Raw genomic sequence first — 26,208 nt, 5'->3', positions numbered from 1 at the left:
AGGTCTGCGTAACCTGCCAGGTTCAGCGCTCTTTGTTTTGCCTGTTAACTATCACCTTGTCAATAAAAATCTCACAGAATTGGCGGAGTATTTGCTTTTCTTTTATTAATTGCATTCCTTTCTTTCTGGTAATACCACTTATCATTTTCTAGGAAAGACCTGTCCGTTCTCTCTTTTTTTTAACTCATAAATTCTTAATTAGAACTGGAACATGATTTTTTTTTTAAATTTTTTTCTTAGCCTCACAGCATGTGGGCTCTTAGTTCCCCAACCAGGGATTGAAGCCACACCCCCTGCATTGGAAGCACGGGGTCTTAACCACTGGACCGCCAGGGAAGTCCCTGGACCATGATTTTTTTAATGTGTATTTATTCTTTCAAATTAATTACCGGGTGACCAAATTATAGAACCATGAGTTGTGACCTCTTATGTTCCTTAATTCCTCATGCCTTCCGTCCTTCCTCGCCTGGTTCTGTTCCCTCTGCTCCCTCCTGGCCTCTCTGCACGCTCCCTCCGTTGTCCTTTCCACGCTTTGCCTGCCCTCTCATTTCCCAATTCTACTCCCTGTTGTCCCTATGTTTTTTCCCTTGTTTTTCTACTATTTTATCTCCAGTTAATATTGTGAGGTCATTTTGCAGGCAGGTAGAAGCTTCCTGGAAAACAGTGTCACTTGAGTAACCCACATATTCAACAGAAAAAGATGCTATTTGTATTTTCTATTTATCGTGTCAGGTTGTGAAAACAGGAATGAGAATGAGGAGTCCACCTCAAAGGCTGAAATTGCAGAAGACTCAGCATCACATGGGGAGACCACAGGAAAATTCCAGAAAGATTTCGGAGAAAAACGTGAACAGCAGGGCAGAGTAGTAGAAAGGCAGCAGAGAAACCCTGAGGAGAAAACTGGAAAAGAAAAGAGAGATCCGGGGCCAGCTACAGTCAAGGAAAAAAAAAACCCCAGCACAGGAGAGCGAGGTCCAAGGGAAAAGGGTAAAGGACTGGGGAGAAGCTTCAGTCTGAGCTCAAACTTCAACACCCCTGAAGAAGTTCCGACAGGAGCGAAGTCCCACAGATGTGATGAATGTGGTAAATGCTTCACAAGGAGTTCAAGCCTTATTCGCCATAAGATAATCCACACCGGAGAAAAGCCCTATGAATGTAGTGAGTGTGGGAAAGCCTTCAGTCTTAACTCAAACCTTGTCCTGCATCAGCGAATCCACACAGGAGAGAAGCCTCATGAATGTAATGAGTGTGGCAAAGCCTTCAGTCACAGTTCAAATCTCATTCTGCATCAGCGGATCCACTCTGGGGAGAAACCCTACGAATGTAACGAGTGTGGGAAGGCCTTCAGCCAGAGCTCAGACCTCACTAAGCATCAGAGAATCCACACGGGGGAAAAGCCCTATGAATGTAGTGAATGTGGAAAGGCTTTCAACCGAAACTCATACCTTATTTTGCATCGGAGAATTCACACCCGAGAAAAGCCCTATAAGTGCACGAAGTGCGGCAAGGCCTTCACCCGGAGCTCGACCCTCACTCTGCATCACAGAATCCACACCAGAGAGCGAGCCTCCGAGTATAGCCCCGCCTCCCTCGATGCTTTCGGAGCATTCCTGAAAAGCTGTGTGTAAAGCAAGAATTTGTCAACAAGCCATTTCCCCTTTTCGTTTCTAAAATTATTTCAGAGATGTGTGCCCATGGAGGGGAAAAAAAACAGCCTCAACAGGTTAAAAAAAAAAATCACAGTTACGGATCCTTACAGTTACATCAGCAGTGTTCTGCCTTTGCCTAGTCTGTGGGCGTATAATTCTTCCACAGCCCCTGCAGGGAAATGCTAGTCATAGGGATGGATAATCCACATGCTGTTTCCACACAGGATAGAAGCACACACACAGGAAAATGTCAAGCTTTCAGTAATGAGGAGACCTTTAAGGCGCTCTTGAACTCTTCGCAACCACAGTACATAATTGAAAGACTAAGATCGGCTCTGTGAAAATGACACTGAGGTTCAAAACCTGCTTGCCGCAAACGCCCTACTGGGCCAACGTCTTGCTGAACCCTATTTCTCAAAAAAGAGGGACAGTTTGAACAAAAACTACATCGGCACATGCTGCTCAAACTAGTTATATGTATATACGGTAAGTTCTGTACAGTCACTGGCAGCCTACCAAAGCTATAGAAATCTAGGACTGCGCTGTCAGTATCAAACCAAAGATTTCTATCTCTTCCTGAAAGAGAGGGCATGCGCACCAGTCTACAGTTCCAAAGGACGGCCGCAGATGTAGATGGTTCCCTCCTCATGACTGAGATAAATCCTACTGAAATGGCAACCGTGATTCAAAACACTTCTCTCCCTTCGCAAAATGCCCAAATTCCCTAAAGCACTATCGCACTCCTAACTGCGTTTCTCCACAGGTTAGCACTTGATTGCATACTGTCTTTGAATCTTTCGTTGTTCCGTGTGGGAAAGTTTTCATCACTCCCCAAAAGAGATGCTTCTCTCATCGGGGGATATATTTATATCCCCGACAGCCCTGGACACAGTGCTGACCACATGAGAAGTGCTCATTAGACCTGACTTCTAGCAGGACTTGTACATTCACGACAAGGCCTGTGAGTCACGAGTACCTGAAATACGGTAGCCTGGCCCAGCTTGTGAGCCCGAGGCGTGGCTAAAGCTCTAGGGTCGCATGCTAGTTTTGTCCTAAATATAAACGAAGGGTGCTGGTCAGCCACCAGCATAGACTATCTAGACACGGATCAGAGAGTAAATACCATGAAATGTCAGAAACGACTTTGTTGTCATCCATCATCTTAAAGAACAATGTGATCACTTACTAAGGCAAAGATGGCAAAGATCTTAACCAGAATTTCTTCAGTGAGCTCCTGAACAACGTGATGATTTGGGCACTTTGTGAATCATTTGTAACTTTAAAGTTCAAAAGATGTGATTTCTGTTGCTTTTCAGAAAAAGGAACATTGGAGGGAGCATTTTTTTTTCCCCACACCTTCCAGAAACTTTGAAAAGACATTTGAGATCGTTAGCTGGCAATTACTAAACGTGTCTGTTGCTCTGAGAAGCTCACCAACGTGCTAAGATGTGGTTGGTCGTATTGTAGTCATACCGCACAATGTCTTTTCTGTTTCTCATCACTAGAGACTGAGGTGAGGTTATGAAACTTTGATCTTTCCCATCATCTGTGCAGGAGGATGCGTTAGCTTCTGCGTAGAAGCCAGCGACAGACCATTTTCAGATGCACACACAAGAGACCCAAGCAGCGTGGGTCACATAGGAAGTCATCAGGGCCTTGGGTAGAGGTAACTGCTCGTGAGAGCACGTGAATGACTGTGGACAGCCCTGCAGGGACTTAGAAACAGACTAAGAACACACCTGAAGACTAGCCCCATAATGGGAGACCCCTCACATAGAGTTTGAGATTTTCCGTCAAGAACTAAAACTGTCACTCGTCACTGGTTTGCTAGCCAACAACCCAAGCCTATGAGACAGTGCCACTTCACGGGGAACCATGGAGGTGGGGGCAGCTGTGGCCTCAGCTCCGGGCCAAACAGCACTTTTTCTCTGGCCTCTCTCTATAACTTGGACCAACTCCAGCTTCCCGGTAGCTCCTAAGCAGTTGCATCTGTGTTGCCTGGGGGAACTTTAAGGAAGTCAGCTGGTGACCAGAGTATTCTATCCATCCAATTTAAGAAAAACAGGAGAGAGACTCCAGAAGAGCGCACCTAAGTAACTTTTTATAGTAAGGGAAGGTAGAAGAAATGCTTTTAGGAATTTTCTTCAAAGAGTGAGACATAGTGGTGGTCACGTAGAAAACTGCTGATGCTTTTGAGCAAAGACTTTTGCTGCCAGGAAGCAACTGAAAGCAGTGAGGTGCTTAACTCCAGACACCGATCGAAGCACCGACTGTTGTGAAGAGGGAAAGAACACTGGTCAGGTCCACCCACGTTGGCTTTTTTATGCGGACATGATTCAGCCATTATTTCTTTTTAATGGAAGTTAACTATAGCCTGTGCCCCACATTTAATTCCCATTTCCTGGGACATCGTACTGACTGTGTGGGATGGCCACGGGCGTTGCTCCAGATCTTCAGCAGATGGACTCCTTGAAGCAGCTATTTGAAGACAAGTTTTCTGAAGAAGACAGGCTACCACTGTTTATAAAACCATCTGCATTGCATTCATTTATCAGCTCTTCAGCGCAAAGTGTAATAGAGTCATGGCCCAAAAGGCTTACGACATCTAAATTAGTGCTCAGGATACTCATCTGAAAGTTCTCGACTGGCTGAAGTATGTTAACAGGTTCAGTACTCTAGTTCACTGTTAGCATGCTAGTTGACCCAGTGGAAGTTTTTGAGGGGTTTTTAAAAATATACCTTAACCTTGCCAGGAAGAGAAGTATAAGTCTTCAAGTTCTGGGGCATTTGTTTCTACTTCATCCTGGCAGGCAAGGCTAAAGCCTAAGACTACAGATGTATGAGGCATCTTGATATGGAAGGCACTTAGTATTTTATTAAAGGCATAAAAGTGAAACTGTGCTAAATATGTACAGAGAGGTTGACACGTTTGATACCTAAGACAATTCACATCTTACCTGGCATCAGAGAAGTCATCCCAGGAAGGAACCTCTTGAATGTGATAAATATGGCAAAGCCTTTAATCACATCTCAGCCCTTAGCATCAGAAAACTCACACTGTAAATAAACATTATTAATATTATATGTGAGGAAAACTTTAATGTGTAGCACTCATTGCTTTGGACAGAAAATGAATTCCGTCAGTATGTCCCAATCATGTGTTGAATTTCAGAAACACTGCAGAGGAAGCTCGATCTTAACTCCAGAGGATCCACAGAAGGAAAAAAAAAAAAAAATGTGGGAAAATGCTAAAGAAATAGCAAAATGTACAACTTCTGACAAAAATTGTTAATGTTGGGTACTTCTATATATTTTGTATGACCATAGTGTCAGTGTCTGTGTTTTGTACCTCCAGCCCCTGTTTTATTCTGTATATTCCCTGTAAACAGATAGTGTATTTTTATTTTAATCTATTTGACAGAACACATCACTCCAAAAGAGCAAAGTTTTGGAGTAGTGAAGAAGTTGATGTGGTCATAAACAAGTCAGTTCACAGAACTGAGAAAGGGGAAAACGAGAAAAAAACCTTCATAGTTTGGTGCTTATCAAGCCAAGAGCTTAGGAGATGAGTGGAATCGCTAGGAGAGACAGGTGACTAGGGCACTAAAATGGAACAGTTCTAGAAACATCTGCAGCTTCCTGAGAGTGTTCTCTTCAAAGCCAGGAAGTTGACCGCTTAGCTGCCAGATCACCATTTCAAGCAAGGAGAATGGGTTCTCTGAGCTTGTCGGGGGAGGAAGAAGGTCTGCCCCCATCAGTCAAGAAGAGGGCGTGTCCTGGGAGGGCCAGTGGGACCACTTACCTTGACCCAATGGTGTGAAGCATAGTCCTGCTTCCTCCACTAACTCTTAAATTTCTGTGCTTAGAAAACTTGGGATAGGAAAACACCAGGATGGGCTCTTCCCTGGAAAACAGACACACAGGCATCCAGTCCCTGGGACTGCAGGAAGGCTTGAGAAGCATTTTGCAATATTCCTGTCTCAGCTGTCTCCTGTGTACCCTCTTTGCTCCACTCACTTCCCCTGGCCTGTGATTAGAGAGGGCTTGTGAAGATTCATAGCTGGGAAAGAACTTTTTTCTAATTTTTATCCTAGAGTTGATCACCTTTTATTGCAGGATCTCGTCGTCCTGACGTCCTCATCTAAAGCTAGCTAACCAGGTTCACCCTACCATCCTCACGGAAGAGTCATCGTGTGAATTGGAGTAACAGTATTAAAACGTAGTCACACAGTGACAGCAGTACTTACCAGCGGAGCCATGTGTTTGTGGGTCCCACTCTGTGCAACTTCTCAGAAATGCTGATGAGGGGGCTATGGTTCCCCAGCTGGGAAACCACGTGAAGGTCTGCAGATTGCAAAGTGAAACGTCGAATCAGAGAAGAGGAAATTAAGTGGTATAAATAGATCTTTTCATAGAAGTTAGAGTAGATTTTTATTTCAGCTACTACTGGAGAATATAATAAAAAGCATTATTTGAAAAGTTTCCCTAACATTTAGGTTTCGTTTTTAGAATGGACACACTACTGTACATTGAAAAGTAGTTACTTATTTTGCTATTCAAATTAATTTTTTATTATATCTAAAAATGAAATTATCTGTTTTACTTTTCAGAGCTTTGTAAAACAAACTTGAAGTTATAGGGAGGTAAGCCATCTCCAATTCTGCAGGTCAAACGAAAGTTTGGGAACTATTTTGGACATCTCATAATACAGAATGTCTTAACATGAGAACTTAGTTTCATATTGTCTGGTTCTGTTTAACAGTGGATACCACAAACCTCATGTTTTTCTCTTATCCTAAAACAGTGGAAGAAGGTAAAGAGTGGGCATTAGGTTGACTTCTGAACAATGGTCTGCTGTTATTTTAACAGGTTTTTTGTTTTGTTTTTCTTTTAATCGTTGAGATTCTCACCTCCATTCACTAAAGAATCATGGCTCACTTCAAATTACACAGTAATCAGCAAAGTTAATTGGTCTTAAAATTAAATTTTCTCCCTTCAGCAAGCACTCGTTAAGCAGTCAGGCTGAGTGCGTTAAGATACAAAGAGTAAGTTCTGTGAGGGATTGAAAGGTGATGCTGAAACTGGGATTTCATTCCAGTTTCAGATGCGGGTTTCAAGTTCCTTTGGTCCAGGGAAGGGTCGGGGCAGCTGCCTGAGTCGCTATTGTTTCATCTCCCGACAAGGTCAGGTTTGCTAGGAAGGAGAGTGTGGGGGGAGGGTTGTAGGGGCCAGACTCCCAGCTGTGGAAGAGTGGGGAGGGAGCCCTGCGTGCGGAGGGAGAGAAGAGAGACTGCTGGGCGTGTGCTGGGGGCCAGTGCTCGCCTGCCTTCCCCACCCCCTACCTCCACTTCGGCCACTTGACAGAGTAAGGTTTTATTCCGCCGAGCGAGGACAAAGCATATTAGATTTAGACGTGCTTCTGCTGGTTGCAGGGGTTCTTACGTGAGAGGGCTGGGCAGGGGGAAGCAGGTTGTGACGACACAGGAAAATCTTGTTCTAAAAATCTATGAGTTTAGGGGCAAGGGGCGGGATATGTAAGCAAAATCAGCGATTATTTTAACATGAACATAAGTATTTTTACTAACTTTTAGTTAAATAGAGGTTATTTACACCCAGGTCAACACGATAAGCCTAAATCTATATAGAGAGCTAACTCAGGCATTGTCTTGTTTATCTGTAGACTGGATAAAACAAACCTTTCCTGTTTTGTCAGTTCCTAGTTTCTTAGAATAAATTAGACGAAAAGAAACTGACTTGTCTTTGTATATCCGCAGAATTAAGTTATTGCTGTTAAAACCTGGCCTTTTCATTTCCCTGATCTTTGAAGCGTCCAGATGTTTGGTAGATGTTCAGTGAATGATTTTTTGATTGAATTTGTTCATTTAAAATCCTCATTAACATTTCTAGAACTGCTTCTTTCAGTAAATAATGGAATTTTAGAGGAAAAGGGTTTTTTTTTTTTAAAGCTAGGAAACTCCTCCACTGAAAATAGTCATTTGATTGAGCACTAAAGTTTCAGTCGTGAGAAATGGCAGCAAAATCAATTGGTAAACGCATTTATAGTCAGTGGTCCATTTTAGGAGGCCGATGGTGTCTGGCAAATTTTAGAGTAGTGAGGTGGGGGAAGGAAATTGTGGGGATTTGTAATAAATATTCTCTTTATGTTGTTTCTCTTCAGGATCATGGTAAAACAATAAATTATCATCTCTAGGTGGCAATAGTTGTGATGTTTGTTTTTTGTTGTCCTTGGTTGCATAAAATGCATGTTTTGGGTAAAGAAAAAAGTATAATTTCAAAGTCAAAAACTGGAACTGTGACACAAACAATCCTCACCCAAATGACATGTTCTAGGTAATTTGACAAGCGCTTAGGTAGCTTCTTGGCAACAGAATGAAAAACCATGGAATAAAGTTGCTTTTTAACGATCCCCCAAAATATAATTTTTTCATAGGATGGAACCATTAAAATAACCTTTGGAGACTGGGATTGACATATACACACTTCTATATATAAAACAGGTAACTGATAAGTACCTACCGTATAGCACAGGGAACTCAATGGCCTATAGGGGGAAGGAAGCTAAAAAAAGAGTTGATATATGTATAACTGATTCACTTTGCTGTACAGCAGAAACTAACACAACATTGTAAATCAACTCTACTCCAATAACAAAAACAAAACCTTTGACCACTTTATGAGACTTAAAAAATTGAACATCCTAATAGTAGGAGCAACATGTGAAGTTGATATTTTAGACCTTCAAACTATGAACTCTAACCTAATAACCTTGTTTTTGCATAACTTACTGAAACAAACTCAATGTGATTGTTTTCACTTTGTCTCATTTAAATAATTGATTTTTTTTCACCCTATTTAGAAACCAGAGAGAAGTGCAGAGTGTTCTGTTTTCCTCTGCTCTTAGTTTCCTTATCCTAAAGGAATACTAACCCCTGCCTCACTTGCTTTTCAGGGCTATGGTGAGATAAACAAATTTTTTAAAAAGTAAAAGGTGGCACATGTGAAAAAGCAATGTATTTTTACTTAGGTATCACAACCAAATCTTAATTCCGGGGTACTAAACCCTATCCTGTCCAACTGTCTTAGCCTAGGTTCCCTGAGAGCAGAACCTGAGGTCAGGGCTCGTGTGCAGATGATTTATTTTAGGAGATGATTCCTGAGAACAGCAGGGTAGACAGAAGCTGGAAGAAATCCAGTGCATTATTGAACTTGGTCACTGCTGTGGACAACGAGCCCTGTGAGAGATTCTGGTCCTGAGTTCATTAACGGCTGGGTGTGGAGAGGACCAGAGACTCCAGCGTCCCCAGTGTAGACAAGAGCCCCAGGAGTCGTAAGGGTCAAGGTCACCTTCCAAGAGCATCTCAGCCTTTCACTGTGTCCAGTTCAAACCCTGGTAGCTTCCTTCTCCCTCCATTCCTGTGCCTTAGTTACAGAAAGCTGCCCGGGGAAAATCCGCAGATGAGGCCCCTCCACGACCCTCGCCCCTGCTAGCCTACCCTCCTCTCTGCCGTAATCTTGGGGCCGCTGTCCTGGTGTCCCCTGCTCCCCAAGCTCCCAGGCCCACCATGGCCTTACCTCACCCTTTCTCAGCAGACCCCCCTTGATATGCTCTCCCAGGGGCCTCAGGCCATCCCGATGCCTCGCTGTCTGGTCCTCCCTGCTCCCTGGAGCCCCTCCCTTGCTGCCTGCCGAGGGATGTGGCCTTGCTCTCGAGTGCCTCCAGCCTCCTCCTCACCCCTCAGTACCTGTTCTCCATTTAAATAAGCACAAACTTGTAGCTTTAAGGAGCAAAAGCAAATTTTAAAAATCTTTGGTTTGACTTTGACCCTTCCTTTTAGCTACCAAATTCCTCTGCCACGTGGACCAGAACTGCTGTTTTCATCTCTTCACCGCTGATATCCTCCCTCTTAAAGCCCCTGTAACTCAGCTCTTTTTTTTTTTAACATTCTTTTTTTGTGTGTTTTTTTATTTTTTGGCCACGTTGCACGGCATGCAGGATCTTAGTTCCCCAGGGATCTGCCCCCTGCAGTGGAAGCACAGAGTCCTAACCACTGCACAGCCAGGGAATTCCCTTGTAACTCAGCTCTCATCCTAGCCACTTAGATGGCACCATTAGAGGTCACAAGTGTTCTTGACAGAGCCCTTTCTCTCGTCTTCATTCTCCCTTACTTTTCTAGAGCATTTGACATTTCCTTGAAACCTTGTCAGTTGTTTGCATTGCACCGCCCATCAACTCCTCTCTCTCTTCCTCCTTCACTCCTGAATAATAACAACCATGAGGTTTCTCTAATCCATACATCAACTTTGCAGAGACAGTTGCCCCATTATACAGATGTGGACACTGAGGCCCATAACGTGAAGCAGCTGACCCCATGAGTGGCAGAGCTGGATTTAAAGCGAGGTGTGTCTGACTCCAGCAATCAGGTTCTATCCACTGCTTCATGTCCTTTCTGAGCTCAGTTATTCTCCCACCTACATACGCCACCTCTGTGACCCCACAACTACGTTTATGGAGCAGCCTAGCATAGTGGTTACACACGCAGGCACTGGAGCCAGTGTGCCCAGGATCAAATCCTTCATCTACCACTTACGTGCTGTGTCTTAGTTTCCTCATCTGCAAAATGGACATAGCGTTATAAGCATTAAATGAGCCGTTACATGTAAGGCAGCTACAGCAGTGCCTGACCTACGTGTTCCAGAAATACTAGCTATTATTTCCTCCATGGTCCTCTCACTCTTTCCTGAATATTAATTTACCCCTCACAAAAGTCTCCCTTCTTTAAGTGAAACATGCTGGCAGTGTCCTCCATCCCATGAGTCCCTAAAAGACGTTACCTTGAAATCAGGTCTTTGTGAAAATTTGGGACCCGTGACAGTCCCCTATGTTATGGACAGAACTTCACATGGCCTCTGAGTCTCTCAAACTGCACCAATCCCTACTCAATTCTTTCCCATACCCCAATCCTTCTTCAGCTCTTGCAATTCCAAATCCTCCAGGGAATGGTATTTCCTCTGGAGTCATGGGCATTACTGCACAGGTTTAAGAGGCCTTTCTTGTCCCAAACTATGCACGTCCCTTCACCAGTAGTCACCACCACTGCCTCCAAGTCTCAGGTGTCTTTGGCACGGCCTCCACTCCAGATGCTTGAACACACACGTGCTAGCACGACTCCCCCCTGCCTGGATTTTCTGTCATCGTGCGCCCTGCATTTGGTTCTGGACTGCACATTTTAAAAGAGAGGCAGACCAACCGCAGGATGGTAAAACCAAAACCACCTCAGGTGTGCAATAAAGGGTTTTGCTTGGTGAGGAGAAAACACATGAGAACTTGGTCTCTGCCCTCAAGTATCTAAAGGCCTGTCATGTAGAAGAGGCATTCAGTTTGTTCTGCATGCCTCCAAGAAATCAATCTAAATCCCTTTCAACAAGCATTATTGTCAGGCCATGTGCTGGGTGTCAGGAATAATAAAAAAGAAAGAGGTCCTGCAGTGAGTGAGGCAGATAAGTAAAGCCAGCTCTTCCCAGCTGCTACCAGGACTTTGGGCAAATTAGAAAAAGGCACCCCTTCCTCAAGACACTTGCCTGCCTTGTGCTAGCGAGTTGTGATAACCGTACAACTCCTGATAAGAAGATGACTGGTGGCCCCAGGGTTCTGCAGGGCCCAAGGTGCACACCCAGAAGGAATGGCCCTAGTGGAAGACGCTGGGAGAAGGAACCTCATTGCAGAGCCAGCCAGAGCAGGTGTCTGCATCGAATCAGGTCAGGTATGACACCCAGGGGTCCTGGGCAGGAAGGGATTTTGCAAGGGGGGAGGGCTGGGCTGGATGCCCTTGGTGATCTCCTACTCAGAGATTATGCAATTTTTTTCTGGGATCTTCCACCAACAACGGGGAACAAGCCGGCAACCTGCTCTTGTAAAAGCCTTGGCGGGAAACTTTACCGTCTCTTGTTAAGAAGGCAAGTGGCCCTCTCCAGAGGGGGTAGGACAACAACAGCAAAAAAGGATCTGTGATGGGCAGAGCCACATCCTAGGGCAGGGTGGGGGGGAGGGCAGTGCGCTGACATTAAAACAGAGATCAGAAATAAAATGGTAGCCAAGAGTTTTGAAGATGAAAATGTCCTTACTATTGGTACAGGTAATTACAAAGCTAGTTCACTCTCATGTGATCCAAACGCTTTGAAGTTGTCAGAGCAGGTTATTATAATGCCCATTTTCCAGATAATTAAGCTGCATCTTCAAGTCCTCTAAGGCTCATTAGCAACAGCACTCCAGCTCTAAGCTATGGGGTTGTGCAACTACATCACCTTTATTCTCTTTTCATTTTCTTTAGCTGAATGAATGTCTTTGCAGCTTCCCAACAGGCTGTACAGGTGGACTCCCTCTGGGAAGAAAAAAGAAGTTTTCAGAGCTGTGATGGGTGAGGAGCTTGCCTTGTTCTAAAAGAAACCAAGGTTTGATCACCCTCTGCTGGCCAAGCATAGTGATGGCAGCAAAAGTGAGTGATGGCGAGACTGAGCGAGGAAGATCCAGAAAGCAACCTTTTTAGAGAGAACGACGACCTCCCTGCTGGAAGAGGAGGGAGGGACCCCAGACCTGCAGTAACCAGCGTAGCTTTTCCCCTTCCAGACCTCTGCTACAAAGCGGGGTCTTTTTCCTTTTCAAACCAAATAATCTTTCAAGACAAAAGACTTCGTTGTACTGCAGAAACTAACACAACATTGTAAAGCAATTATACTCCAATTAAAAAAAAAAATGACAAAAGAAAACCGAGTAATGCAGAGAAAGTTAAGTGGGAGAGTATGGAGGTCATTTAAATGAGGAACCATGGACCCTCAGAGGGTCATTATACACTTCACATTCCAAGATTCAGAAGCAACTTTCAGACAAGATCATAGAACTGTTGTAGGTGGTCTTTGGGACAGTCACACATGGTAGTTTCCAAATATTTTGAAGGGCTGACAAGAACAACTACATGCATTTTGTGAGAGAAAAAGATCAATCAAGACTAGGATCAGGCCTTCCCTGGTGGCGCAGTGGTTACGAATCCGCCTGCCAACGCAGGGGACACGGGTTCGAGCCCTGGTCCAGGAAGATCCCACATGCCGCGGAGCAACTAAGCCCGTGCGCCACAACTACTGAGGCTGCGCTCTAGAGCCCGCGAGCCACAACTACTGAGCCCGCGTGCCACGACTGCTGAGGCCTGCGCGCCCTAGAGCCCGTGCTCCACAGTAGGGGAGGCCACCACAATGAGAGGCCTGCGCACTGCAGCAAAGAGTAGCCCCCGCTCACCGCAACTAGAGAGGGCCAGTGCGCAGCGGTGAAGACCCAACACAGCCAAAAATAAAATAAAATAAAAAATAAAATAAAATAAATTAAAAAAAAAAAAAAAAGACTAGGATCAATGTGGGACTTCCTTGGCGGTCCAGTGGTTAAGACTCTGTGCTTTCACTGCCGAGTGCCTGGGCTCAATCCCTGGTCGGGGACCTAAGATTCCACAAGCCTTGTGGTGCAGCCAAAAAAAAAAGACTAGGATCAATGAGTTGAAATTACAAGAAAGCAGATGTTTGCTTTTTGTTTGTTTGTTTTAATTTATTTATTTTATTTATTTTTGGCTGTGTTGGGTCTTCGTTGCTGCGTGCGGGCTTTCTCTAGTCGCAGAGAGCGGGGGCTACCCTTTGTTGCGGTGCACGGGCTTCTCATTGCGGTGACTTCTCTTGTTGCGGAGCACGGGCTCTAGGTGCACGGGCTTCAGTAGTTGTGGCTCGCAGGCTCAGTAGTTGTGGTGCACAGGCTTAGTTGCTTCGCGGCATGTGGGATTCCCCCTGAACCAGGGCTCGAACCCGTGTCCCCTGCATTGGCAGGCAGATTCTTAACCACTGCGCCACCAGGGAAGTCCCCTAGATGTTTGCTTTAATTGAAAGAACTTTTAGCAAGTAGAATTCTCCAAAAGGCGGGAACTGTCCTCTAGTAAACTCCCTGCCACAGAGCTTTGCATGTTAGGAGACATCACACTGTGCATCCCCAAGATGACACGTCACTTAGTCACCATTTAGTGCTCTCGTCTGTATTATCATGGACCACGTATTATTATGGACCGTGTCCATAGTTATTTGTTTACGTATCTGCCAAGAACTACGTGTATTTTTCATTTTTCATTTTCTCCTTGTGCCTGAAGCCAATGGCTGACACACTGTAGGTTCTTGGTAAGTGTTTGCGGAATGAGTTCATTGGAAGAGTATGAGGCTCTTGGAAGTCAAAACTGTTCTGAAGAAGAAATGCAGAGCCACCAGCCGCAATGGCTAACTTTTCCTTCGTCTGCTTTCTTGTGGTTTTGTCATATGGCCGTGGTTATATCAATAGATGATAATGGATCACGTAAGTTAACTTATTTTACCACAGTCTGATTTGGATGGGAGCATATTGTTATTTTTAATCTGCTGAGATATAGTAAGGACACAGGATTGAATTAGAGCATCTGGATTCTACTCTCAGCTCTGCTACTAATTAGCTCACTAGTGCGCCTCCGAGCTGACCTCTTCAGCCACAGGTGGGTTTCTTCATCTGAAAACAAGAGTTTAACCAGGTTTTCCCTAAGGTCTCTTTTGCCATCAGTATTTTGCAACTCTAGGCCTTTTGCTGTAGAAAGAACGATGGGCTTGGAACGGGAAGGATTTCCTTTAACCCTCAACATCACAGCTTACTGGTTGCATGACTCGGCAAAGATCCTTTTGTCTAAGAGGTTGGACAGAGCACTGCCAAGGCATCAATACATGTGTGGCTCAGGAATTCCCTGGCGGTCCAGTGGTTAGGACTCTGAGTTTTCATTGCAGAGGGCACGGGTTCAATCCTGCGAGCCTCACAGTGCGGCCAAAAAACCAAACAACAACAACAACAACAACGAAACACGTGTGGCTCATGGAACTATGCAGGTTTCTGAGGTTTCTGGTTTCCCCCTCAGCCCGAGTGATTCTGTTATATCTAGCTCTTGGCCACATTGCGAAAGAGCATGTGGGATGGGAGATAATATTGTGACTATTTTTAGAAACAATCTGCTACACACATTTATCTTCAATTTATCAATCCTTTGAAACATTATAATCCTGAGAATACTTACCCCTGTGAAATATTAAAAGCTCTGTTTTGTAGATCAGGAAACGTGGGCTCAGGAAAGTAAGTAACTTCTCCAGTGTCATACAAGTGAGATGTGGGAAAGTCAAGATTCAAACTTGGCTCTTTCTTCAGAGTTTAAGCCCCTTACTGCCTCTAAGTTAGAAGAAGTCAGGATAATTGTTGTGTTTAAGGCACTAAGTTTTGGGGTAGTTTTTTATGCGGCAATAAAGAATTGAAACCAAGTGCTTAACACAGTACCGGCCCACAGTAAGTACTCAGAGGAAGTGTGTGGAGGGAGTGGTAATGGTGAATGAATGCCATTGGGGCTGGAGGTGAAGGGAAAAACTAACAGGAGTCTGGGGCAAGCTGTAGGTCATCCAGCCCCAAAATTCACTCTGCAAAACTCCTGTCCTCCCCATTCCCAGGGCTCTCCCACTTCAAAGCAGCACAAGATGATGCAGGAAGTGGCCGTTTTTGAGCAACTCTCTTAGAAAGTCCTTCCTTGTATTGAACTTTTCTATCATTTCCATTCATTGCTCTTAGTTCTGTCCTCTGGGCCCCAGAAGACAAACTTCATTTTCAAGTGATGACACTTCACAAATTTGAAAACTGAGACTGCTTTGTCTCTCATTCTCCCCTTGTCCTCTCCTACCTAAGGCAAGAAAAATTCTCCAGATTCTCCTAGGTGGAACGGCATGGTGTTCAGAGCTCACACCTCCCGATGATTTCGTCATTTCTGGATGATCACTGGGTTCTGAACACTCCTCTTAACGTGTGCCACCCAGAAGGGGCCCATCTTAGACGTCTGACCAGTGCGTGGGGGAATGAATGAAACAAGACTGACTGTGTGATAACTGTTGAAACTGGTCAGTTGGTACATAGGGGACTCACTGTTGATCTTTTGTATGTCTTTGAATTTTTTTTTTTTTTAATTTAAATGATCATAGAAAACATCAGGGAAAAACGTCTCATCTCTACAAATTTATGGTGCATTCACACACGGTATTCCCTGCGCAGGCACGTTGCTGTCCCTCAACATGTGTGCCTTTTGAGGGACCAGGCGAAAGCAAACTCAGTGAGGGCCGGACGGGGTGGGGCTGAGATCGAAAACATTGAGAATCTACAGTCCCGTAACCTGCAGTTGAGCAACAGCGGCGGGGGAAAATGTAGGCAAGGACCTCTGTACCAAGTCCTGCAGCATCAGGAGCCTCTGGAAGGCGGCCTCAGAGATTTCTGCCCAGGAAGTTTCGAACCCGCAAAGCCCCAAGGGCACAGCTACTTCAGGTGGATGCCGCCGGGCATCTGAGTGTGATAACTGAATCTCGGGCTTCGTGGGCTAAGCGTGGGGCTCCGTGTCCATAAACGGGGGCCGAGTTCTCACGCGGTGACCGGCCTGAGGGTCACAGGGGAACCGACCTCTGAAGTCCACGAGGAGGACCGAGGCCGCCGCGCCGAGCCCACGCCTGTCGTTGGCCCGGGGCGTCGGGGGCGGGGTGCGAAAACCGCCAAGACTTCATCTGGTTGGTCCCTCCTTGGTTAGAAAAAAAAAAAAGGAATGGGAAAGAGGTCCCCGCCTGTTCACATTGCGAGGGCGCCTCCACCAGTCGTTTTCGCTCCTCGACCTCCCGAGTACCCGAGACAACGAGATGCCAAAAAGACCTCCCAACTTCCTAGAGGGGACTCTGCGGCCCCGCACAGCTCTCCGCGGGCGGGGCTATGACGCACTTCCGGCTGCGTCGGCGGCGGTGAGCGTCGAAGTGTTCAGCGGCCCGAGTGGCTTTGACTCACGGTGAGCCTCCCGGTCTCCGGTTCGCGTGGCGGGCGGAAGCGGGAGTGTCCGCCGAAGGGTGCGGGGAGGGACGAGTGGGTTAGGCAGCTGTGGCCTGTGGGGACTCCCCAGACCGGTCCTGGGAGGGTGGTGGGAGGAGCCCCCAGTCCCTGCCCAGCCCCAGACGACGGAGGCATTAGCTCCCTTGAAAGCATTCCCCCCGTCTCCCACGCACCCCGCCAGGGGTTTAAAAAGGGAAAGTTGGTCTCTTTCGTGTTCCAGAGCAGTTTTTCTCTGCACTCCCTGAGCCGAACGGCCCGTCAGTCTGAGTGGGGCTGCTTTCTCTTTTTCCCTGGCTCTCAGTAGGCGGTCCGAATTCAAGGCTAATTGATAAGAATTCGCCCGAGGGGGTTGGGGACCTCGTGTGAGAAACTGGGCCTCAGAAGTCCTGGGTAGTGTCTGTTCCAAGGGAGGGAATAGGGAGGGCTTTGTTCAGGTTAGAAAGCACGTAACAGGGATCTGCTCCAGTCTGGAAACACATTTTTAGAGGGCCATTTATTTATAAATAGTTTGTCAAAAGAAAGGTGGTCTGGTGAGTGAGGTACTTGGAAACCTCTTATATAAGGAGCAGTTGAAAGAACTGTGAAGAAAAGACAACTGTTTTCAGGTATTGGAAGCCTACAACGGAGAAAGTAAGTTTGGGTCTAGGACCAAACTAGGATCAGTGAAGAAAGAAGATAAAAAGTGATGCAGAATTTGGTGCAGTTTAAAGAAAACCTGTAACAATTAGAACTGTCCAGCAGTAGAAATCTGTGCCTCATGAATTATCAAGTTTGCCTGCGTAGGAGTTTTCAGGTACAGAATGAGTATGTCAAAAGCATTCTAGCATTAATTGGTAAGTCGTGTTAAATTGTTAGACTGTAATAATTTGGTTTATTTATGCCTCATCTTGTTCTAGAATGGATTTGGGGCACTTTGATAAGGGCATATAAGCTTTGGGAAATCGGCATAAATGAGGGGGGGGGGAAAACCTCGGAACAGAACAGAGACCTCTGCTTGTAGTAGACCATGAACTTTTCCTTGATGGACCTCTTGTGCTAAACATTCTAGCGAGCTTAAAATAGTTCACTGTGGTTGAAGACAGTGTGAGTAATGAAGCCTCTGTTTTCTATTCACATGCTTTTTTATTTTATAAACACCTTATTAAGAAAAATTCGAAAGCTAAGACCTTAAGGGCATCCCTAATGAACCTTTAGACGAACTAAACATGACCAATGTGGTCATGACCAATACTGGCTTTGCTAGAGGCAGACAAGAGACAAGGAGATCTGAGAGGCAACAGGGGCTGAAATCTTTGAGACCTTGTTGGCCTTGTGATGATTTTGGCTTTTACTCTGTATGACACACAAAGCCTTGAAAGGTGTGAGCAGAGGAATGATGTGATCTGACTTGTATTTAACAGGCAACAGATGATGGGCTGGTGGGACAGCAGTGTTGGAGGTAGCGAACTCTGAATCTCTTAGATGTAGAGATTTGCTCATGAATTGTGTGCAGAATGTGAAGGAGGAGTTGGGTGACCAGATTTTTTTGGTCTGAAAAACAGAACAATGGAGTTGCCCAGGTTTTTTTGGTCCGGAAAAAACGGTGGAGTTGCCATTAACTAAGATGAGCAGCTTTGGGGGAAAGATGGGAAGTACAGTTTCGGGCGTGTTAAGCTTGAGGTGCCACTGGACATGCTGGTGGCAACGTCAAGTGGGCAGTTTGTTGTGTGAGTCTGGAGTTCAGAAGAGAGGTCCAGGCTGCAGATAAATTGGCGGCTGTTGAGTATATAGATCGTACTTAAAGCCACGCAACTGGATGAACTCTCCAAAGAGTGAGTACAGTTAGGAAGAAGGCTCCAAGCACCCAGCCCTCCACTTGTTTGTGGCCTTGCTGAGGCATGAATTTGAATTGTGGGCACTGCAAAACTGGTGTGCTAGAATAAACCACTGAGCTATTGAGCCAGCCCAGCCAGTTGCCCAGCAGCAACATCTAGGGAAACTTTCTTCTTTAATTATGACTATGTATGTGTTTTGCAAAGGCGATTGTGTGATATAGTGGCATCTGTGAGTTTGAACTCGCCAACTTCTGGGAACAGATCCCATGTGAACGTGATATAGGACACTCCCTATTTAATGCCTCCTGTGCTGGGTTATAACTCCTAGTGTCTTGCAGAGTTTCCCAGGCTGGATCCCAGAAGCTGAGCAGTCTTTCCTGTTCTTGGGGTGCCCTCCTCTGAAGAGAGTGGGAAATTTTGTAACCAGTTATGTTACAAAGTTATTCCAACACTTAGGAGGTCCACTTGAAAGGATTTCTAAGGAATGCTCCCTGCGCTGCTACATCTATATTTAGGTTATTTTAGCCTTTGGTGCTAATGCCTTTATTTTAAGAGACTAGATGGCAGTGCTTCCCACCCCCCCCCCCCAACCCCCACTCAGTTTTCAAGTAATCCTGAACTTGGGAGCTTCAGTAGTGTACTGGGTGCAGAGGGTAGCATAAACGGGTGTTCAGTGCTGATGCTGGTCCACTGTGTGGGAATAGCTGTTGGCGCCTCATAGGATGCTTCAGAATTTGGGTACAGTAGAGGGGAGTCCCAGCTAGCGTCCCAAGAGTTCTGAACTAATTAGCAGCTGGTAATTATTGACTTTCTCCTAAAGGCAAGGTCACATATTGAGGTTTTAGTCCTAGAACCCCACTTCCTATATTTTTGTAATTACCAAAATTGATTACAAAAATAAAGGGGAAGAGTCATATAAAATACATGTTTTTAATACATATTTACTAAATGTGTGAAACTAAATGTCTGATATAAAAACTGTAACATAAATGTACCTTTTTTGGAAGGTTCTGCATGGGCTGGAATTGCTGCTTTTTTGTTTTCCTGGGTTTCTTTTTTTGAAGGGCATGGAATTTGGGCATTAGAAGTAAAATCTGTTTTAATTGTTAAAAACTGCGTATGATCCGTTTGGAGATTTTATGATTTTTCTGGCTACAAAAGTAATAATACCCATTATAGAAAATTTAGGAAATAAAGAAAAGACTTTAGAAAATTGAAATCATTCATAATTCTGTAACCCAGAAATATCACTGTTCGTGTTTTTATCTTTTTCCTTCATTGTGATTGTGTGTATATTATGAGTGTGTGTGCGAGATGGTATTTCAAGTGCTGTCAAGCCAGATCCACGGAGATGGACACGCATGTTAGAAATTAGCATACTCAACTTTTTAAATGCCATAGCTTTAGATTATCTGCAACTCCTGTTCCCTCGTCTTCAGCTTTTATAAGCCATTTATACATCCTTTTTATGGTCTCTACCATTGTTGTCAATATAATTTCATGTAATGAACACCCACGTAGACTTTTTACGTGTTTGGCTCTTTCTTGAGACCACTGGCGTTTTCCTGGTCTAGATTATTCGAATCCAGTACAGGAACCCCTGTGTGACAGGAAAGGTGCTGCTTAGAGTTTGAAAATATGCTCATCAGGAAGGCCAGTCACACGTGTGTAAAATTAGTTAACTTACGTAGTTTTCTTTCAGAGTACTATATTTAATGAATGCCAGTAATGATAGACTGATTCTGTTGTCTGTTTACTCACTTCTTTTCCATCTCCCCCACGACTTGAAAGCTGTGTGAGGGTAGGCGTGTATCTGTCGTAGGCATCCCTGCAGTCCTAGCGTGGAGCCCATGGCGGGTATTCAGCAAATGTTGAGTGAATGGATTTCACTTTTTTGGCATATGAAGAAAATGGAAGTAATTATATTTACTATAGATCTTTTCAGTGTTCTAATATATCAACTGACAAATATGTAGAATATTTAAAATTTAAAAGAAAAAATACTCTTAAACATCTTTTGTTTGTGCTGTCTATTGTGGTTTAATTTCTCCCTTCAGTTTCCTCTCAGCAGTATGTGTCTCATCAAAAGAAATACCTCTGAAAGAATATAGGTTGCTTTTTAGTCTAATCTCTTGTCATTCCACTTGTCTTTCTGTGAAAGCTAAACATAAATGGCATTTTATTTTATTTTATTTTTAAAACCTGTGCTTTTACTACTATATTGGACATGATGATCTTTTTTAAATTTATTTTTTTATTTTTGGCTGTGTTGGGTCTTCGTTTCTGTGCGAGGGCTTTCTCTAGTTGCAGCGAGCGGGGGCCACTCTTCATCGCGGTGCGCGGGCCTCTCACTATCGCGGCCTCTCTTGTTGCGGAGCACAGGCTCCAGACGCGCAGGCTCAGTAGTTGTGGCTCACGGGCCCAGTTGCTCCGCGGCATGTGGGATCCTCCCGGACCAGGGCTCAAACCCGTGTCCCCTGCATTGGCAGGCAGACTCTCAACCACTGCGCCACCAGGGAAGCCCCTAAATGGCATTTTAAAACAAGAGTACGCCCTGCTTAAAATGGGTCAAGTGAAGCTCAAATTACATCACTAACTATGCTCAATCATTTAAAAATATGTTAGTTAATTCCAGGCTTCTAACATGATTCCTGGTATTGCTAACTAGCCCTGTCATTCAACTAGTAAATTTTTAATGCTGAAGCTAAAAGTTGTAGGTTTAGACAGACTTCATTTGGCCAGTAGGTGGCCTGTTGAGATCTCAGGAGTTGTAAGATTCTGAAGCAGTTTTTGGAGCAAAGTTAATTTAAATTTAGTTTTAAGCTTACGCCACAGTGCTTTTCTTTTTTTTTTTTTTTTTTTCCAAATCGAGGTATATTTGATGTACAATATTATATAAGTTACAAGTGTACAACATAGTGATACACAATTTTTAAAGATTATACTCCATTTATAGTTATTATAAAATATTGGCTATATCCTCTCTGCTGTACAGTATATCCTTGTAGCTTATTTCTTTTATACATAGTGGGTTGTACCTCTTAATTTCCAGCCCTGTATCACCCGTCCCCCCTTCTCTCACCCTACTGGTAACCACTGGTTTGTTCTCTGTGTCTGTGAGTCTGTTTCTTTTTTATTATATTCACTAGTTTTTTTTATTTTTTAGATTTTGCATATAAGTGATAATATACAGTATTTGTCTTTCTCTGTCTGACTTTTCACTAAACAATATCCTCCCCCAAGTCCATACATGTTGTTGCAGATGGCAAAATTTCACTCTTTTTTATGGCTGACTAGTATACCATTTTGTGTGTGTGTGTGTGTGTGTGTGTGTGTGTGTATACACGTACACACCCCACATCATCTTTATCTGTTTATCTGTTGATGGACACTTAGATTGCTTCTATATCTTGGTAATTGTAAATAATGCTGCTGTGAACATTGGGGTGCATGTATATTTTTGAATTAGTGTTTTCATTTTCTTCAGACATATATGCAGGAGTGGGGTTGAGCCACAGTGCACTTTTTCAGAGAGTGGAGGCAAAGTCAAATCAAAATAGGATATCCTGAGCTGACTCCAGGAAGATATTTGACAGTCATTGTTATATGGTAGTTTTACGATGGCCATAATTTCCACCATTTCCTGTGCTAAAGGTGTGGCTATAAAGACCAAAAAGCATACATACTTTTTGTTTTGGTAATTTTATGGTAACCATATTTTCATAGGTTTAACGTGTAGCCCTAAAGAACCAGAAACCCAAAGGAACCAGTACTCCTGCTACACAGAGCCCCATTTTAGTGACACTGTTTCTGCAGTACCTATATGATGACCAAGGTACTGGGCATGGCCACAGTTCTGGGCCCTAGAACTCCACAAGAGCAGGGGCCTGTGATTGTGAAGGTCGAGGAGGAGGAGGAGGAGAAAGGGAAGCGCCTTCCCAGCCTGGAGATGTTCCGCCAGCGCTTCAGGCAGTTTGGGTACCATGACACCCCTGGCCCTCGGGAGGCCCTCAGCCAGCTCCGGGTGCTCTGCTGTGAGTGGCTGAGGCCTGAGATTCACACCAAGGAGCAGATCCTGGAGCTGCTGGTGCTGGAGCAGTTCCTGACCATCCTGCCCCAGGAGCTCCAGGCCTGGGTGCAGGAGCACTGCCCAGAGAGCGCTGAAGAGGCCGTCACTCTCCTGGAAGATCTGGAGCGAGAGCTGGATGAGCCAGCACAGCAGGTAGGCTGGGGAGACCTTTTACTCTGTGAGATTGCAAGCGTAGCAGTCCAGGCAGGAGCGGGTTTGTTCACACACTGAGGATAACTGAATGGACCTTCCGCTGAGTTAGACCATGTTTCCTCCTGTTTTTCTTCTGCTATCCTATATGGAATTAGGGAGTTACCCTTGGGAGTTGAATGGGATGGATGCTCTTCTTTTCTCTTTCCTCTTTCCTAGAGGTTCTACATAGCTGTCCTGAGATTTTCTTTTGTTCTGGTTCTTAAAGTGAGCTGTGCACAGACCCAGCCGTTCCTAATTGTCTCTAGGCCTCACCGCCTCCCAGTGAACAGAAACAGTGGTGGGAGAAGATGGCATCCTCAGGAACAGTGGAGGAATCCCTGAACAGCCCGCAGCCACGGTCTTTGGAGACCAGTTACAAATACGAGTCTTGGGGGCCCCTCTACATCCAAGAGACTGGTGAAGAGGAGGACTTCACTCCAGAGCTGAGAAAGATTCAAGGTAGGACCATCTGTCAGGCCCCCACTCGGTGCCCAGGCCTTTGTGGTTGAAGAAACAATCATCCTAATTCCTGGTTGTGAGGTGGTCCCCTAGGCTGACTCAGCTGGTCTGGCTGATGAGGCAGAATGTGTTCCTTTCCTCCCTCAGGTGTGTCTCAGTCAGTCCTGGCGTGGGAACAGATGACACGCTCGTAAAGGGAGAGTTGAAGTGAGTTTAGTAAGGGGACTGTTCATGGAAGCGAGGACAGCTTGAATGAACCAATAAGAGGTGGTGCTGGTTCATTTGTTAATGACTTAGTGGACCTGCTGTGATCAGTTTGGGATTATGCAGAAATGGTCCCGGTAATTTCTTTTTCAACTTATGCCTCATTAAGCTATTTAAAATGTTTAACTTTTCTTAAGTTATTTACTTCCCACACATAGTTCATGGCAACTTGAAGGGAAGTGTGTACGTGTAGCCAAGTGACTGCTCATCATGGGGACTGAGAGGGATTTTAGCTGCTGCTTCAGTCAGCAGTGGACAGTGAGGAGGGGGTGAGCCTAGAAGCAGCTGGTAGCAGAGGAGGGAAGGAGATGGTGGGTGGAGAGAGGGACAGAGGGACGAGGAGAAGGCGGCTTAGAGGAAAGTACCTTGTTGACTGAGGCTTCTGGACTTGCCGAGGGATGACACTTCTCAAAGGGAGCCCATTTTTTGGTGTGAATTTCTCTTACTCCCCTTTTCTGTGTATGTGGATGGTTAGGTGGACTTTTAAGAGGTGTGACTGCCTGGTGAAGTGCTTTAAAAAAGCTAAACTGCTTCAGTCTGATTTTGACAGTTACTTTATAACTAAGAGAATGATAAAACATAGCCAATGTAGGTGAAATGATGAGAGTTAAACCCTCATGGGAGTTAAGTACTGTCATTCAAATTAGTAAGGATCTGGGACTAGAATGATTATAAGTGGACCAAACGTTCTCTTTTATTGCTTTTATATTCAGCTTCTGTGAGAATAAGGATTTTGTGAGTTTGCCACTAGCTTCTTCTCCCTTAATTATCCTTTTTATTTTCCTTTATCAACTTTGACCCTTCCACAATCTTTCTTTCTTGTTTCTTTCTACCTGAGCATCACCCAGCTCCTTTGCTGCTGTTTCAGTATGCTTGGTTTTGCCTAATTGCCCTCTATACCCGAAGTTCTCCTGGCAGAGAACACCATGTACTTCTTATACCATGATAGCTTCTGGTAGGGGGCTTGCGTGAAAAGTCTGGCATCGTAAACTAGATCTGATAATGACTTATTTGTATCAGTGTGGTACTGTAACTTCATAGAGCAATATTTGGTTACCCCTTAGAATCCATCAGTGTCACCTGGTGATTCTATTTCTCATTTAACAGTTTCTTCTCAGGACAGGAAACAACTGACATGTCCTTATTCTACTTACTGTTTCAGATCGTAAGTCGAACACCCAGAATGAGGAATCAACAGATAAGCAGGAAAGTTCTGAAGAATTTCACGCAGAAGGATTCAGAAGGGGTTCTCTTCCCATGATTATTGCCAACAAATGTGAGGCCAGGTTAGAAAGGCAGTGGGTTAACCTGGAAAAGGGAAGAGGAACAAAAATTCCTCTCCAAGACAAAGGTTCCTCAAAAGGTAGAGAAGTAATGACTAAACCTGCCCCAGCAGAGAGACGTTACATATGCGCTGAGTGTGGGAAAGCCTTTAGTAATAGCTCAAATCTCACTAAACACCGGAGAACACACACTGGGGAGAAACCGTATGTGTGCACCAAATGTGGGAAAGCTTTCAGCCACAGCTCCAACCTGACCCTTCACTACAGAACACACTTGGTGGACCGGCCCTATGACTGTAAGTGTGGAAAAGCCTTCGGTCAGAGCTCGGACCTCCTTAAACATCAGCGAATGCACACTGAAGAGGCTCCTTACCAGTGTAAAGATTGCGGCAAAGCCTTCAGCGGGAAAGGCAGCCTCATTCGACACTATCGAATACACACCGGGGAGAAGCCGTATCAGTGTAACGAGTGTGGGAAGAGCTTTAGTCAGCACGCAGGTCTGAGTTCTCACCAGAGACTCCACACTGGAGAGAAGCCGTATAAATGTAAGGAGTGTGGGAAAGCCTTCAACCACAGCTCCAATTTTAATAAACACCATAGAATCCATACCGGGGAAAAGCCCTATTGGTGTAATAATTGTGGGAAAACCTTCTGTAGTAAGTCCAATCTTTCCAAACATCAGAGAGTCCACACTGCAGAGGGAGAAGGGCCTTAACTGTCAGGTATGCTCTCTTGATGGTTTTTGTTTTTTTAACTTTAGAACGTGAATGCTAGGGAGAAAGCCCAGTAATTGCAATGTGAACTCTGGGGTAGGTTTCGTTTCACTCGATGTCGAGGGGACAGAGTGAGAGCACAGGTGGGGGGACACGGCGGGTTCCTCACCTGCCCGCTGGCTGCAGCAGGGTCCCCTCACCGCACTTCGAGTCCCATAAACCATGCGGACATTGCCTTTTGTATAGTTAAACTGCTGTGTATCCGGTATAATTAAGGAGGAAACATTAAAACTGTTTAACTGTTTTAACGTATATTCAAGAATTATGATTTGTAAAGAAATGAGCCATGTTGAACACAGTTTAATCCGATTCAGAATAAACTTACAACATCCTGTGATGCCTCAGGACTATTTTATTAAAAAATTGTATGTTAGTTATTCAACACTATTCTAGAGAGGAAACTTCCTACTGGTTTTGCTTTTGGAAAATTTGGATTTGGGGTAAATAGAACTTTCAGTGCTTGTGAGTGTGTGCGTGAGGAAATTGCGGCAGGGTGTGCAGGGTAGCTGCAGCTTAGTCTTCATTGTGCGTTTCCTGCGTACAGAACACGTTTTTCCAGCATTTGGGAACATTTTGTCAGCCTCATGCTTTTTGGCCGTGTATACTCGTGTCTCTGCCGAAGTCTGTGAAAATCTGACTCCCTGAGAAGCTTCCTTCTAAGTTCCAGAAGCCAGTAATACACAGTATGATTACCTTAAATCCATCCTGTCTTTTCCCTCTGACTGCAAACTCTTTGATTTAAGGTA

The 26,208-nt window shown here is 44.7% G+C and overlaps 1 protein-coding gene across 4 annotated transcripts in view; it reads left to right on the top strand.

Moving 5' to 3' along the window:
• LOC137778673 (zinc finger protein with KRAB and SCAN domains 1-like) overlaps positions 1-25,796 on the top strand; it is a 39,956-nt gene extending 14,160 nt beyond the window's left edge. The window contains exons 1-4 of one of the 4 annotated variants that reach the window (XM_068565894.1): positions 16,509-16,567; positions 22,149-22,644; positions 22,950-23,142; positions 24,569-25,796. In XM_068565894.1, coding sequence (XP_068421995.1) covers positions 22,246-22,644; positions 22,950-23,142; positions 24,569-25,404 — 1,428 coding nt within the window. In that variant the 5' untranslated portion in view covers positions 16,509-16,567; positions 22,149-22,245 and the 3' untranslated portion in view covers positions 25,405-25,796. The other 3 variants (XM_068565895.1, XM_068565897.1, XM_068565896.1) reach the window with 3 other exon arrangements.
• Positions 25,797-26,208: the final 412 nt, after the last annotated feature.

Source organism: Eschrichtius robustus, chromosome 16 (assembly GCF_028021215.1).
Source record: "Eschrichtius robustus isolate mEscRob2 chromosome 16, mEscRob2.pri, whole genome shotgun sequence".
Taxonomy (NCBI): Eukaryota; Metazoa; Chordata; class Mammalia; order Artiodactyla; family Eschrichtiidae; genus Eschrichtius; species Eschrichtius robustus.
This window is presented reverse-complemented; position numbering and strand designations above follow the sequence as displayed.